The sequence below is a fragment of the Microtus oregoni genome, unplaced genomic scaffold, assembly GCF_018167655.1.
Source record: "Microtus oregoni isolate MIOR12 unplaced genomic scaffold, Mior012 000019F_ref0000042, whole genome shotgun sequence".
In the NCBI taxonomy this organism is placed as follows: Eukaryota; Metazoa; Chordata; class Mammalia; order Rodentia; family Cricetidae; genus Microtus; species Microtus oregoni.
Window position 1 is genome coordinate 1,326,267 of NW_024543078.1, and position 12,707 is coordinate 1,338,973.

The window sequence follows — 12,707 nt, forward strand, 5'->3', positions numbered from 1 at the left end:
AAATGTACTTAACAGACACCTATAGAACATTCCACCCAAAGACAAAAGAATATACTTTCTTCTTAGCACCTCATGGAACCTTCTCAAAAATTGACCACATACTTGGTAACAAAGCAAACCTCAACAGATACAAAAAATTGGGATAACCCCCTGTATCTTATCGGATCACCATGGCTTAACGTTAGAGTTTAACAACAACACTAATTTTAGAAAGCCCACAAACACATAGAAATTGAACAAGGTTTAACTGAAGACTCACTTGGTCAAGGAAGAAAAAAAGAAATTAAAGACTTTCCAAAGTTCAATGAAAATGACTGCACAACATACCCAAACTTATGGGACACAATGAAAGCAGTGCTAAGAGAAAAGTTCATAGCATTAAGTGCCTGCAGAAAGAATCTGGAGAAGGCTGGAAGGTATGCATCTTCAATCCCACCACTCAGGAGGCAGAGGCAGGTGGTTGACGTCAGCCTGATCTACAGAACGAGTTCCAAGACAGCTAGGGCTGTTACAGAGAGAAACCCTGTCTCAAAAAAAAAAAAAAAAAAAAAAAAAAAGAAGAAGAAGAAGCTGGAGAAATCCCACACTAGCAAATTAACAGAACACCAGAAGAAGAAGAAGAAGAAGAAGAAGAAGAAGAAGAAGAAGAAGAAGAAGAAGAAGGAGAAAAAGCTGGAGAAATCCCACACTAGCAAATTAACAGAACACCTGAAAGCTCTAGAACAAAAAGAAGTAAACTCACCCAGGAGGAGTAGACGGTGGGATATAATTAAGTTGAGGGCTGAAATCAATAAAATAGAAATAAAGAAAACAATACCAAGAGTCAACGAGACAAAGATTTGGTTCTCGGAGAAAAATCAACAAGACAGATTTATCCAAACTAACCAAAAGGCACAGAGAGAATATCCAAATAAACCAAATCAGAAATGAAAAGGGGAACATAACAGATTCTGAGAAAATCCAGAGAATCATCAGGTCATACTTCAAAAACTGTACTCCACAAAATTAGAAAATGTAAAGGAAATGGACAATTTTCTGGGTAAGTACCACATACCACAATAAAATCAAGACCAGGCGAACAATTTAAATAGACCTATAATCCATAAGGTAATAGAAACAGTCATCAAAAGCCTCCCAACCAAAAAAGCTCAGGGCCAGAAGGTTTCAGCACAGAATTCTACCAGGACTTCAAAGAACAGCTGTTACTGACATTCCTCACAGTGTCCCACACAATAGAAACAGAAGGACATCGCCCAACTCTTTGTGGGAGGCTACAGTTACATTGATGCCCATAGACAGAAAGACACAACGAAGAGAGAGAATTACAGACCAATCTCCCTCATGCAAAAAATAGTCAATAAAACACTGGCAATCCAAATCCAAGAACACATGAGGAAATTATCCACCATGACCAAGTTGGCTTCATCCCAGATTCAGGGATGATTCAACATATGAAAATCTATCAGGGTATCCATCATATAAATAAACGGGAAGAAAAAACCCACAGGATCATTTCATTAGATACTGAAAAGCCTTTGACAAAAATCCAACACCCCTTCATGATAAAGGTCTCGGAGAGATCAAAGATACAAGAAACATAAGTAAACATAATAAAGGCAATATATAGCAAGCCAACTGTCAACATCAAATTAAATGGAGAGAAACTCCATTAAAGTGATTCCATTAAAATCAGGAACAAGACAAGAATGTTACTCTCTCCACATCTACTCAATATAGTACTTGAAGTTCTAGCCAGAGCAATAAGACAACAAAAGGAGATCAAGGGGATACAAATTGGAAAGGAAGAAGTCAAACTTTCACCATTTGCAGATGGCATGATAGTTTACGTAAGTGATCTGAAGAATTCTACCAGGGAATTCTACACCTTCAGTAATGTGTTCGGATACAAGATTAACTAAAAACAAAACAACAAAAAATCAGTAGACTTCCTTTACACAGATGATAAACGGGCTAAAAAAGAAATCAGAGAAATATCACAATAGCCACAAACAATACAAAATATCTTGGAGTAACTCTAATCAAACAAGTGAAAGACCCATATGACTTAAGTCTTTGAAGAATAAAACTGAAGAGGATATCAGATAATGGAAAGATCTCCCATGCTGTTGGATAGGTAGGATTAACATAGTAAAACGGTAATCTTACCAAAAGCAATCTACAGATTCAATGCAATACTCATCAAAATCACAGCACAATTCTTCACAGACCTCAAAAGAACAATACTAAATTTCATATGGAAAACCAAAAACCCAGAATAGCCAAAACAACCCTGTACAATAAAGGAACATCTGAAGGCATCTCCATCCCTGTCTTCAAACTCCATTATAGAGCTATAGTAATGAAAATAGCTTGGTACTGGCACAAAAACAGATAGGTGGAGCAATGGAATCAAATTGAAGACCCTGACATTAAACTGACACACCTATGAAAACCTAATTTTTTTAAAAACAGTATTTTTGCCTTGAAGTTGAGTACTGTTCTTTTGAGGTCTTTGAAGAATTTTGCTGGGATTTTGATGGGCATTGCGTTGACTCTGTAGATTGCTTTCAGTAGGATTGTCATTTTTACCATATTAATTGCCTACCCAAGAGCATGGGAGGTCTTTCCACTTTCTGGTGTCTTCTTCAATTTCTTTCTTCAAAGATTTAAAGTTCTTGTCATACACGTCTTCCTCTTGTTTGGTTAGAGTCACTCCAAGATATTTTATGCTATTTGTGGCTATTGTGAAGGGTGAGTCTCTGATTTCTTCCCCAGCCCTTTTATCATCTGTGTACAGGAGAGCTACTGATTTTTTTGAACTCAAGGACTTTATGCAAGTGAGACAAGCTAGATCTTACAAATTAAACTACACTTCAAGCCCTAAATACTTTTTTAAAATATTAAATATGAATTATATATAGTTTAAATATTACTAAACTTTTCACATCTGTATCTGACATTGGTATTCTCTAAAAAAAAAAAAAAAATAGAAGCTGACGAGATGACTGAGGTTACGAGCACTACTGCTCTTGCAGAAGACCTGGATTTAGTCCCGGAACCCACATGGTGGCATATGATTGTATGTAAATTCAGTTCTAGGGGACTTGATGCCTTCTTACAAAATGTTCTTGGGCACCAGGTACACATGTGGTACACATGTAGTACACATATGTATATGCAGACAAACACTTATATACAGAAATATAAATTGTTTTTTGAAGATAGGGTTTCTGTGTGTTGCTTTGGAGCCTGTCCTGGAACTAGCTCTTGTAGACCAGGCTGGCCTCAAACTCATAGACCCACCTGCCTCTACCTCCCGAATGCTAGGATTAAAAGCCTGCACCACCACCACTTGGCAAAATATAAATCTTAATTTTTTTTTTAAATTTTACTTTGAAAACTACTGAAGTACATTTTTTCCTAAGATTTATTTATTCACTTATTTTATGTATATGTGTGCTCTGTCTTCAGGCACACCAGAAGAAGGAATCTGATCCCATTACAGATGGTTATGAGCCACCATGTGGTTGCTGGGAATTGAACTCAGGACCTCTGGAAGAGAAGTCAGTGCTCTTAACCAATGAGTCAACTCTCCAGCCTCCAAGATTGTACTTTGCAAGTTAATTATGTGTGTGTGCTTTGTGTGTGTATGTGCACGTGAGTGCATGTGCCTGTGGAAGAAGAGGGCATTGGATTTCCTAGATTTGGAATTATGGAAAGTTGTGAGCTGACTGATATGGGTGGTAGAATTTGTGACCTCTGGAAGAGTAGCAAGTGCTTTTAACCACAGAGCCTTCTCTCCAACTCTGACGTCAATATTCTAACAACAAGTACATTCATTCTTTGATTCATTCATTCGTCTGTCTGTGTCTGTCTGTCTGTCTGTCTGCCTGCCTGCCTGCCTGCCTGCCTACCTACCGATTGTTTTTTTGAGACAAGTTTCTCTGTGTAACATCTCTGGCTGTCCCAGAACTCACTTTGTAGATCAGGCTGCCTCTAACTCACAGAGGTCCTCTGCCTCTGCCTCCTGAGTGCTGGGATTAGAGGCGTGTACCATACCTCCCAGCTAGTTTTTAATTAAAAGAGGACTAGAGTACATTGTATTAGCTAAGTCTATAAAGAAGTAAGCAGAGAGAAAACACTAATTAAAAAAAAAAAGATTTGCAAGCTGGTGAGAGGCTTACTGGTTAACAATGCTTACTGCTCTTTCATGGGAGCTAACTACAGTTCCTAGCACCTACATGGTAGCTCAGACTGTTAATTCCAGTTCCAAGGGATCTGATGCCTTCTGGCTTTTGTGGGTACCTGTGTGCACTCTGTGCATATAAACTTACATAGGCAGACAGACATATACATAAATTAAAAGAAAACAATTTTAAAAAATTAAAAAAGATGAAACCGAGTTACTTTTAGGAAGAATATTTTGAGTTAAGAATTCTAAACAAAAAGTCAGAGAGAACTGTAACAGAGATGTTGGAGAGGAGGCCTGGCAGTTAAACACTTGTTTTCAGAGGCCTACGCTTGTGTCTAGTACCCACATAGTAGTTCAGAACTAACGTTTTAACTCCAGTTCCAGTGGATCCAACGCCCTCTTCAGACCTCTACAGGCTCTAGGCACACACATAGTGCACAAAGATACATTCAACTAAAACACCCATACATATAAATCTAAAAATATTTTTTAAAAGAAATAGGGTACTTAGCACTTATCAGAATAAAGAACACATCAAATATAAAGTAAGAGGGATTTCTCATTACAAGTAAAAAAAAATTAGTGATTCTTTTGTTTTCCACAGGATAAGATTTTAGATGTTTATAAACAATGCTTTGTCTATAGTTAGGAGAAAGAAAAAAATAAAAAATTTATATACTTCAAAGAATAAGACATCTGTAACTATTGGAACTTAACAAGGTAGAATCTGGCATTCAATCACAATATTTATGTTAAGTGATTTGTTGCTTACAAAGTGTGTCTCTTCAGAACTCAAGTCAGCATGAGAAGGCATATTATGAGAACAATACCCTACCTTTCTGCACTTGATAAGATGATAAGGAAACCTGCAGGCCCTGATCTGGTGATTTTTATCATACGGACACTGTAATAACTTTTCAGGGTCCAGGGAGTCGACTGGAAGAGAGAAAAAAATAAAGTAAGTATAAAGTATAATCCTGTTAAGCTACAGCAGCCTTTCAGGAACATAGTGTTTTCAAAAATCTATAGTGAAAGAATAAGGCAGTCTAAGGAAAAGTCAGATTAAAATAAAGTGTGACTGGTCCAATAGCGGTAGGATCCACCTTTCATCCCAGCACTTAGGAGGCAGTAGGCAGATCTCTGAGTTCGAGGCCATCTACACAGTAAGATCTAGGACAGCCAGGATTACACAGAGAAGCCCTGTCTCATAAACAAAAACACACAAAGCCCAAATAGAACCCCCCAAAACCAACCAAAAAAACAAAACAAAACAAAAACAAAGAAAATGTGACTAAATGATAAAATCTAATTATGAGAAAATAAAATTGTTATCACTGACTCTTAAGCACAGTAGTACTGACTGCGGCATGCGTGCCGAGGTCTCATTACATTATTTACATTTGACTGAATACCGCTTTCCAGTTCTCATGCTTTTTTTTTTTTTTAATACAGGGTTTCTCTGTGTATCTCTGACTGTCCTGTAGACCAGGCTGGCTTCAAACTCACAGAGATCCTCCTGCCTCTGCTCCTGAGTGCTGGGATTAAAGGCGTGCGCCACCACCGCCCCGCCAGTTTTCATTCTTATTATAAAACAGAAATGCTAAATGGCATCCAAAGTATTTTTCTTCCTCTTCCTTTTTTTCTTTTTGGTTTTTTGAGACAGGGTTTCTTTGTAGCTTTGGAGCCTGTCCAGGAACTAGCTCTTGTAGCCCAGGCTGGCCTTGAACTCAGAGATCTGCCTGCCTCTGCCTCTCAAGTGCTGGGATTAAAGGTATGTGCCAATATTGCACAGCTCCTTTTTCTTTCTTAATGGTAACAATTCAGGGTCATTTCTATTTTCTAGGTAGGTACTCCAACCAAGATTTCCCAGTAGCACACGAAGGGTGAAATGGACTGCTGGTGGCCCACTGCACTTGTGAACTCTACTCTCCCTATCCAGCTGGCCTTATGCAAATTAGGAATAATTAGGATCCTAGTTTATTTCTAGTAAACAAGTTGATAGCCATAGAGTTTCAATAGCTTCCCCCCATCTGTTCTTTGCTTTACTTCTGTATGTTGTATTGGTTATTCTAGTTTCCTTGTCCATGATCTCATTACTTTTGTCACACAGATGATTTTACTTTTCATATTTTGGAATATAGATAAGAAAAAATTCCTTCAATTAACGATTACTAAACCATCTGGCTGAAATAAAAATAAACTGCAAAGACAGAGCCTCCTACAGGTGTTGGAAAACGGAGACAACTGCAGACTTGGACTGCTGTGTCAAGAAAACCCTGAATCCTGCTATTCAAAAGCTGCCTTGGCTGTGCCCCCAATCTTAACAAGCTTGGTTGTTAAGGCAACCCAATAAAACGCCCTTGCCACCCCTTGAAGGTAAGGATAAACAATTCACCTTTGATAAGAAGCTTATAAAGCAGAAGACTGCAGTGGAGATCAGAAACCATAGGGGAACTGAAACAGTTTCACTGGCAGTGTAAACACAGAATAAATTGCTAACCGGGGTCATGATGCAAATGAGCCTGAAAGGTGATCTGAAGGACAGAACGAATAGGGAGGAAAAGTCCTGGAGGACAGGCATGCTTATTATGCCAGCTGTGCTCTTCTTAGCCAGCAATCTTTCCCTATTTGTGCAGCTTCGGAACACCCAGAGAGCATTCAGAAATGAGATTCTTATTAGTTTTCCTTCATTTAATCCATTCCGTCACTAGCAAATGCCAGCAACTGACAGAATGGGAGGTACTCTATGATTCACACACACGATAACTGCCCATGTAGAGCAGGAGTCAAAACTGACAACGAGAATTACCAAATGCTTTACTTCCTGGTCTGGCAATTTAGGTCAGCTCTCAATCTACTGTTCTATAGGAAAAGAATTATCCATCCATCCATCCATCCATCCATCCATCCAACTTGGTGTCGGTGACCAAATTACAGGTCTTGAGAGTGCTCTACAAGTGTTCTACAACTGAGCTACATCCCAGTCTTGTAAAAATTTTGTATTTATTACCATATGTGTAGATCAGAGGACAACTTTATAGAGTCAGTTTTCTCTTCTTTTACATGGAGTCTGAAACTCAAATCAAGGCTGTCAGGCTTGTAAGGCAAGCATTCCACTGCGAAGCTATCTCATTGGCCTGTTGGTTTGCCTTTTAATAACCTTGCTGTGAAGCCCAAGCTGGCCTAGAAGTTGGGATCCTCCTGAATCAGCTTCCTATGAGCTGGGATTACAGTGAGTTCTCATATCTCTCTCATTACTTAAATTGAAAGTGTTTTATTTCAGACCATTTGTTCAGAGTGATATGGCTGTAGACCAAGAGTCATATTTAAAATTTGATATTTCTTTTTAAAAAAAATAAAAATGACTTATTTTCATTTTGTGTGCATTGATGTTTGTCTGCATGTCTGTATATGATTTCCTGCAACTGGAGTTGCAGACAGTTGTGAGCTGCCATATGGGTGCTAAGAACTGAACCCGGGTCCTCTGGAAGAGCAGCCAGTGCTCTTAACTACTGAGCCATCTCTCCAGCTCTAAAATATGAATTATATCTATATCTCAACACCACACAGACCTTTCTTTCTCAGCATTTCACGGAGAAATTTTTCACAACATCCAGTCTAGTCAGGCATCACACTACACATAACTGATGTGTTATTATCTGAAAGCAGCAAGCAGTACATACTGTAAGTGTCTTCCATGCTGATGGCAAAGGAGTCCTGTTCAAGTGCTAGAGGGAAAAACATGGTTCAGAGAATCAGAAATGAAATTTATCAAAAGACAGCCCTAAGATGTAGAATCCTTTCTGGAATTGAAGCCGCTCAAGTTCAATAAGACAAACCCTTAGTATATGGCCTCCTCCGAGACATTTCTCTTCTTTAAAGCATTCTTTACTCCTAAGACTAATTTTAGCATTATCATATAATTCATATTCTTAGAATAAACTCCAGGGCCCAAAAACAGCTAGGCCAAATATGACTACAGACATAAATTATATTCAAGTGACAACATAGTAATGTACTTTAAGAGGTATTACAACACCTGCCACTGTTTACCTCCTACTAGAGTTTGATGCTATTTAACATTAGTAATAGGGGGTAAGTCAAGGACATGAAATACTATTATTTAAAATTCCAGATAAACTACTTTAAAGCTCTTCTTTCCAGCTGGACAGATGCTAAATGGTTAAGAGCTCTGGTTGCTCTTGTAGAGGATCTGGGTTTGGTTCCCAGCACCCACATAGCTTACAAGTGACTATAACGCCAGTTTGAGGGGATCAAATGTCCTCTTTGACCTCGGTGGGCAATGCATGCCCATGGTGCACTCATAAATGCACACATACTCATGTAAAATAAAAATACATTTTATTTAATAACTTTTTAAAAATGAGATCAGGAGATGTCATACTGATGTTCTCCTATCTTTACTCTGTTCCTCTCATTTCTTACATAAAGGCAAGATTAGTCCTACTCCGGTCAGTATTGATTCCCTCTCTACAGTGAATTTAGGATTTAAGAACTCACAGAGAACATGTAAGAGAACAAATATAACAGAAATGAAAAACATTAAAATAAAATGTCTCAGTTTGAATTCTCTTTTACTGGAGAGCTCTATTGAACACTGATTTAATTTACTTATTATTATGGGAAAACTAATCTTGTATCTAACTACTCCCATAGGAATCTTCTGAAAATTGGATGCACATACAGCTGTTGTCTCTAGGCAAGCTCTCCTTTGGCCTCTCACACAATTCCATACTCCTTCCCCCCATTCTATGACATAAGCACCATTAGAACCTTTGTTAGGAAATACAGGTGATCAGCTAAACTCCAGTTTAGTACTTTGTTGCAGAGCCCATTTGTTAATGACAATTACTAGGGAAACTGTCTGAAAATTATTCTTCATGTTTGTATTAAACTGCCCTGACCTTCTGGAACCTCTATTACAGTTATGTTATACTTTGTTAAAAATAAAAAAGGTTTGGAAGGAAGAGTCAAGCATTACATTTTCTTGTTTTCTTTTTTCATTTTTTTAAATTTCAAGGTATCTAAGAGAGATGAATGCAGTATTCAGCTATTTAGAGAGCTGACCTCTTCTTTCCCAGCAGATTGATTACAAGTAGGTCAAGAGTGCTGGAATTCACGGTATCACCCAGCTGTCTCTTATCTTCCCCATCAAACAGTTAACCAGTGATTAGATTCCCTTCCCTCAGTACTAGGCTGCTGTGAACTGGATAAAGTGCGAATCTGAAGCTAGTGTTTAAACCCTGAAAAAAATTGCAGATCTCGGTAAAGTAGTAATTTCTCTATCCTTACCCAAAGCCCCCGGATTCGAGAAGATTCTCAAGCAACGCGAGGATAAAAGGAGCAGGCAAGGAGGGGGAGGTTTTGAAAACAAGGTGGAAAAAGGTGCCAGGCAGGCCGTCGAGGTATAATGGGCGATGCGGCAGTGGCGAGGGCTTGAGGTTGGGGAGTGAGGGAGGGCGCCTCCTTGAAGGTATGCCACACGTGAACTGCTCCCAAGGGCTGACCCAAGCCAAAGCCTATACCACCTTTCCTCCTTACCTCAGCTCAGACGCTCGCCCCACAGCCAACTTCGCCTTACAGTCAGGCCCCGGCAACGCCCACTTCCGGTCAATGCCAGGGCGGGGCTGCACTTCCTGTGACTGTAGCTTGCGCTGGCCCAGTGCTACAAAGCTCCTCCCTTTGGCTCACCCTCAAGCCTTCAAGGCTACCTCTTGGGGATTTTCAGCCGCTTTGCTTTTAGCCGCCACCTCTCTCTACTCCCTGGCCCACATGGTCCTATGTGGGTGGAGAGCTTCCTTTGTTGGCTTTGGGGCGGCCATCTTAGAAAAGCCAGGGAAAGGATGGGACTGGTCGGAGCTGGGTGCTGTTAGCCGGACGGTGGTGGCGCACGCCTTTAATCCCAGCACTCAGGAGGCAGAGGCAGGCGGATCTCTGTGTGAGTTCGAGACCAGCCTGGGCTACAGAGCTAGTTCCAGGACAGGCTCCAAAGCCACAGAGAAACCCTGTCGCGAAAAACCAAAAAAAAAAAAAAAAAAAAAGAAAGCCTTGTTTGTGGAAGTTGTTGAGACAGAAATGTAATTTAGATTTTGAGAGTTCAAAAGAGGACAGCTGAGGAAAATCAGGAAGGGCAGGGATTTTGTGACTCTGTAGTACATGTAGGCTCTCAATTGGAAAGACAATGGTAGTCTCAGAATAGTTGGGAGGATGATAGATTTGTGGTGGGATTAAACGGAGTTTTAAGTTGGAGAGGACAGGTGGGTCAAAGAACTGAAAGCAGGAAAGTCAAAGCACTGGGAGTCCTTTAGAAAAGATACCATTCCTAAACTATAATTGTATACCAGCTTAAGAATAAATACTTGTCCCCAAAGTGCTTAGGAAAACAGATACTAAATTGGAATGGTGGTCGAATGGGAGTACAACATATGCCAGGAAGTGGTAGAGTGTAAATTCCTGTAAGGAAATTTTTAGTAGGGCCTGAGATGCCTTGCAAAAGCATTAGTGAGAAAAAAAATGATTTATACTATAAATTTTATAGCGTTTGAAAAGGTGTTGGCACTGTGGGTAGATTTGGTGATACTGTTTTAAAACTGCCAAGTTGTAAAATACATTGTATGATATGACAGAAAATTTTGTACTATCCAAATCTTAGTAGGCCATCTAGAAGTTGTCTGACTGCTGAAATCCTGGGACTTCTGACATGTTTCAGTGGGTAAGAGCCTAAATACAGTTTGAGAGAATCATCAGGATAGCAAAAACAAGGAGCTTAGGTGAATAGGGTCTTAGGAGTGGGTGCTTTATTTTTACAGGAATAATTTGTAAACGAATTCCAGCTCTGCTTCACACTCCAGTCAGCTGACGAGTGAATGCTTCAGAGCTTTCAGGTCGGAATAAGACACTAGAAGGAGCTAGGGAGTAGAGGCACAAAGCTGTCGTCTTAGCACTTGGGATGCTGAGGCAAGAGGATTGTCATGGATCTGAGGCCAGCTGGGACAGCCCAAACTATAGAGTGAGACCCTGTCTGGTGGAAGACCTGCATCAGAGTGGGTGGGGGTGGGGTCCCAAAGAGAATGTGTGGGGTGGGGGGAGGAGGCAGACAGACATGATCTGAGGATGAATCGGAGTGGCTGCCAGCAGCATTTAATTGAGAAAAGATTACACCTTTTATACTGTATAGTTGCACATAGGATTAAATGAGAGAACAAGGGGTGTAACTTGAGATCAGAGCACTGACCTTGATAAAGCGGCACCAGTCAGGGAGGGCCACCAACCAACCAACCCAAACCTAGGAAGAAATAGGTTGTGGATGGGAGATGGACCGACGATAGACTGGTCATTCTTTTTTTTTTTTTTTAGATTTATTTATTTGTTATGTATATAGTGTTCTGCCTACATGTATACTTGCACACCAGAAGAAGGCACCTGATCTTATTACACTCATTAACTCATTACAGATAATTTTGAGCTACCATGTGGTTGCTGGGAATTGAACTCAGGACCTCTGGTAGAGCAGCCAGTTCTCAACCTCTGAGCCATCTCTCCAGCCCTAGTAGGATAATGATTCTTGGTCATGTCTGCACATTGGAATCATTTGGGGAGTACTTAAGACATACCGTGTAGCTTGTAGCTTGGTGGTGGTGGCCCACACCTTTAATCCCAGCACTTGGGAGGCAGAGGTAGGTGAACCTCTGAGTTTGTGACCAGCCTGGTCTACAGCTTGAGTTCCAGGATAGCCAGGACTACATACTCTGAGAAATCCTTTCTCAAAAAACAAAACACCCCCAAAAAACTAAAAACAAAACCCCAAACCAAACCAAAACAACTCCCTTCCCCCAAAAGAGAACATGTAAATTCCTGTCTTAGACCCATTAATCAGAAAAGAGCCAGGCATAGTAATTTTTTTTTTCAAGACAGGGTTTCTCTGTTTGACAGCCCTAGCTGTCCTGGGAACGCACTCTGTGGACTAGGCTGGCCTCGAACTCACAGAGATCCTCCTGCCTGTGCCTCCTGAGTGGTGGGGTTAAAGGTGTGTGCCACCACCGCCTGGCTCTAGGCATAGCTATTTTTAAAAACTTACCTAGATGATTCTAATATGCAGCCAGACTAAGAAAATTTGCGAAAGCATTTCTTTCACCTGGATGGTGGGGATGAGTCATAGGAGCAAGCTGGTAAATGCTTTTTCTGAGAGAATTGCTTCATTGTAAACTTAGCACAAAGCATTTTAGGAAAAGCTAATTTTTTTTCCAAGTTCACTTCAGATCATTAGAAAACAGCTTAAACAATTGTTTTTGTTGTTTTTGAACCCACTCTGTAGACCAGGATAGCGTCAAACTCACAGAGATCCACCTGCCTCGGCCTCCTGAGTACTGGGATTAAAGGCATGCACCACCACTACTTTAAAACAATTCTTATGAGATCTTATGAATTTTGAGTTTATCACAATATCATTCATGCAGAATTAGTGGGACCAGAGTGGTTTGAACTAATTTTCTTT

At 40.1% G+C, this 12,707-nt stretch overlaps 1 protein-coding gene across 1 annotated transcript in view; it reads right to left on the reverse strand.

Moving 5' to 3' along the window:
* Nucleotides 1-9,789, reverse strand: part of Gtsf1 (gametocyte specific factor 1) — a 32,237-nt gene extending 22,448 nt beyond the window's left edge. Inside the window, exons 1-3 of the mRNA XM_041668749.1 lie at nucleotides 9,755-9,789; nucleotides 7,876-7,920; nucleotides 5,028-5,128 (exon numbers count right to left, since the gene is read on the reverse strand). Coding sequence (XP_041524683.1) covers nucleotides 5,028-5,128; nucleotides 7,876-7,891 — 117 coding nt within the window. The 5' untranslated portion in view covers nucleotides 7,892-7,920; nucleotides 9,755-9,789. The remainder of the gene's footprint in view (nucleotides 1-5,027; nucleotides 5,129-7,875; nucleotides 7,921-9,754) is intronic.
* Nucleotides 9,790-12,707: the final 2,918 nt, after the last annotated feature.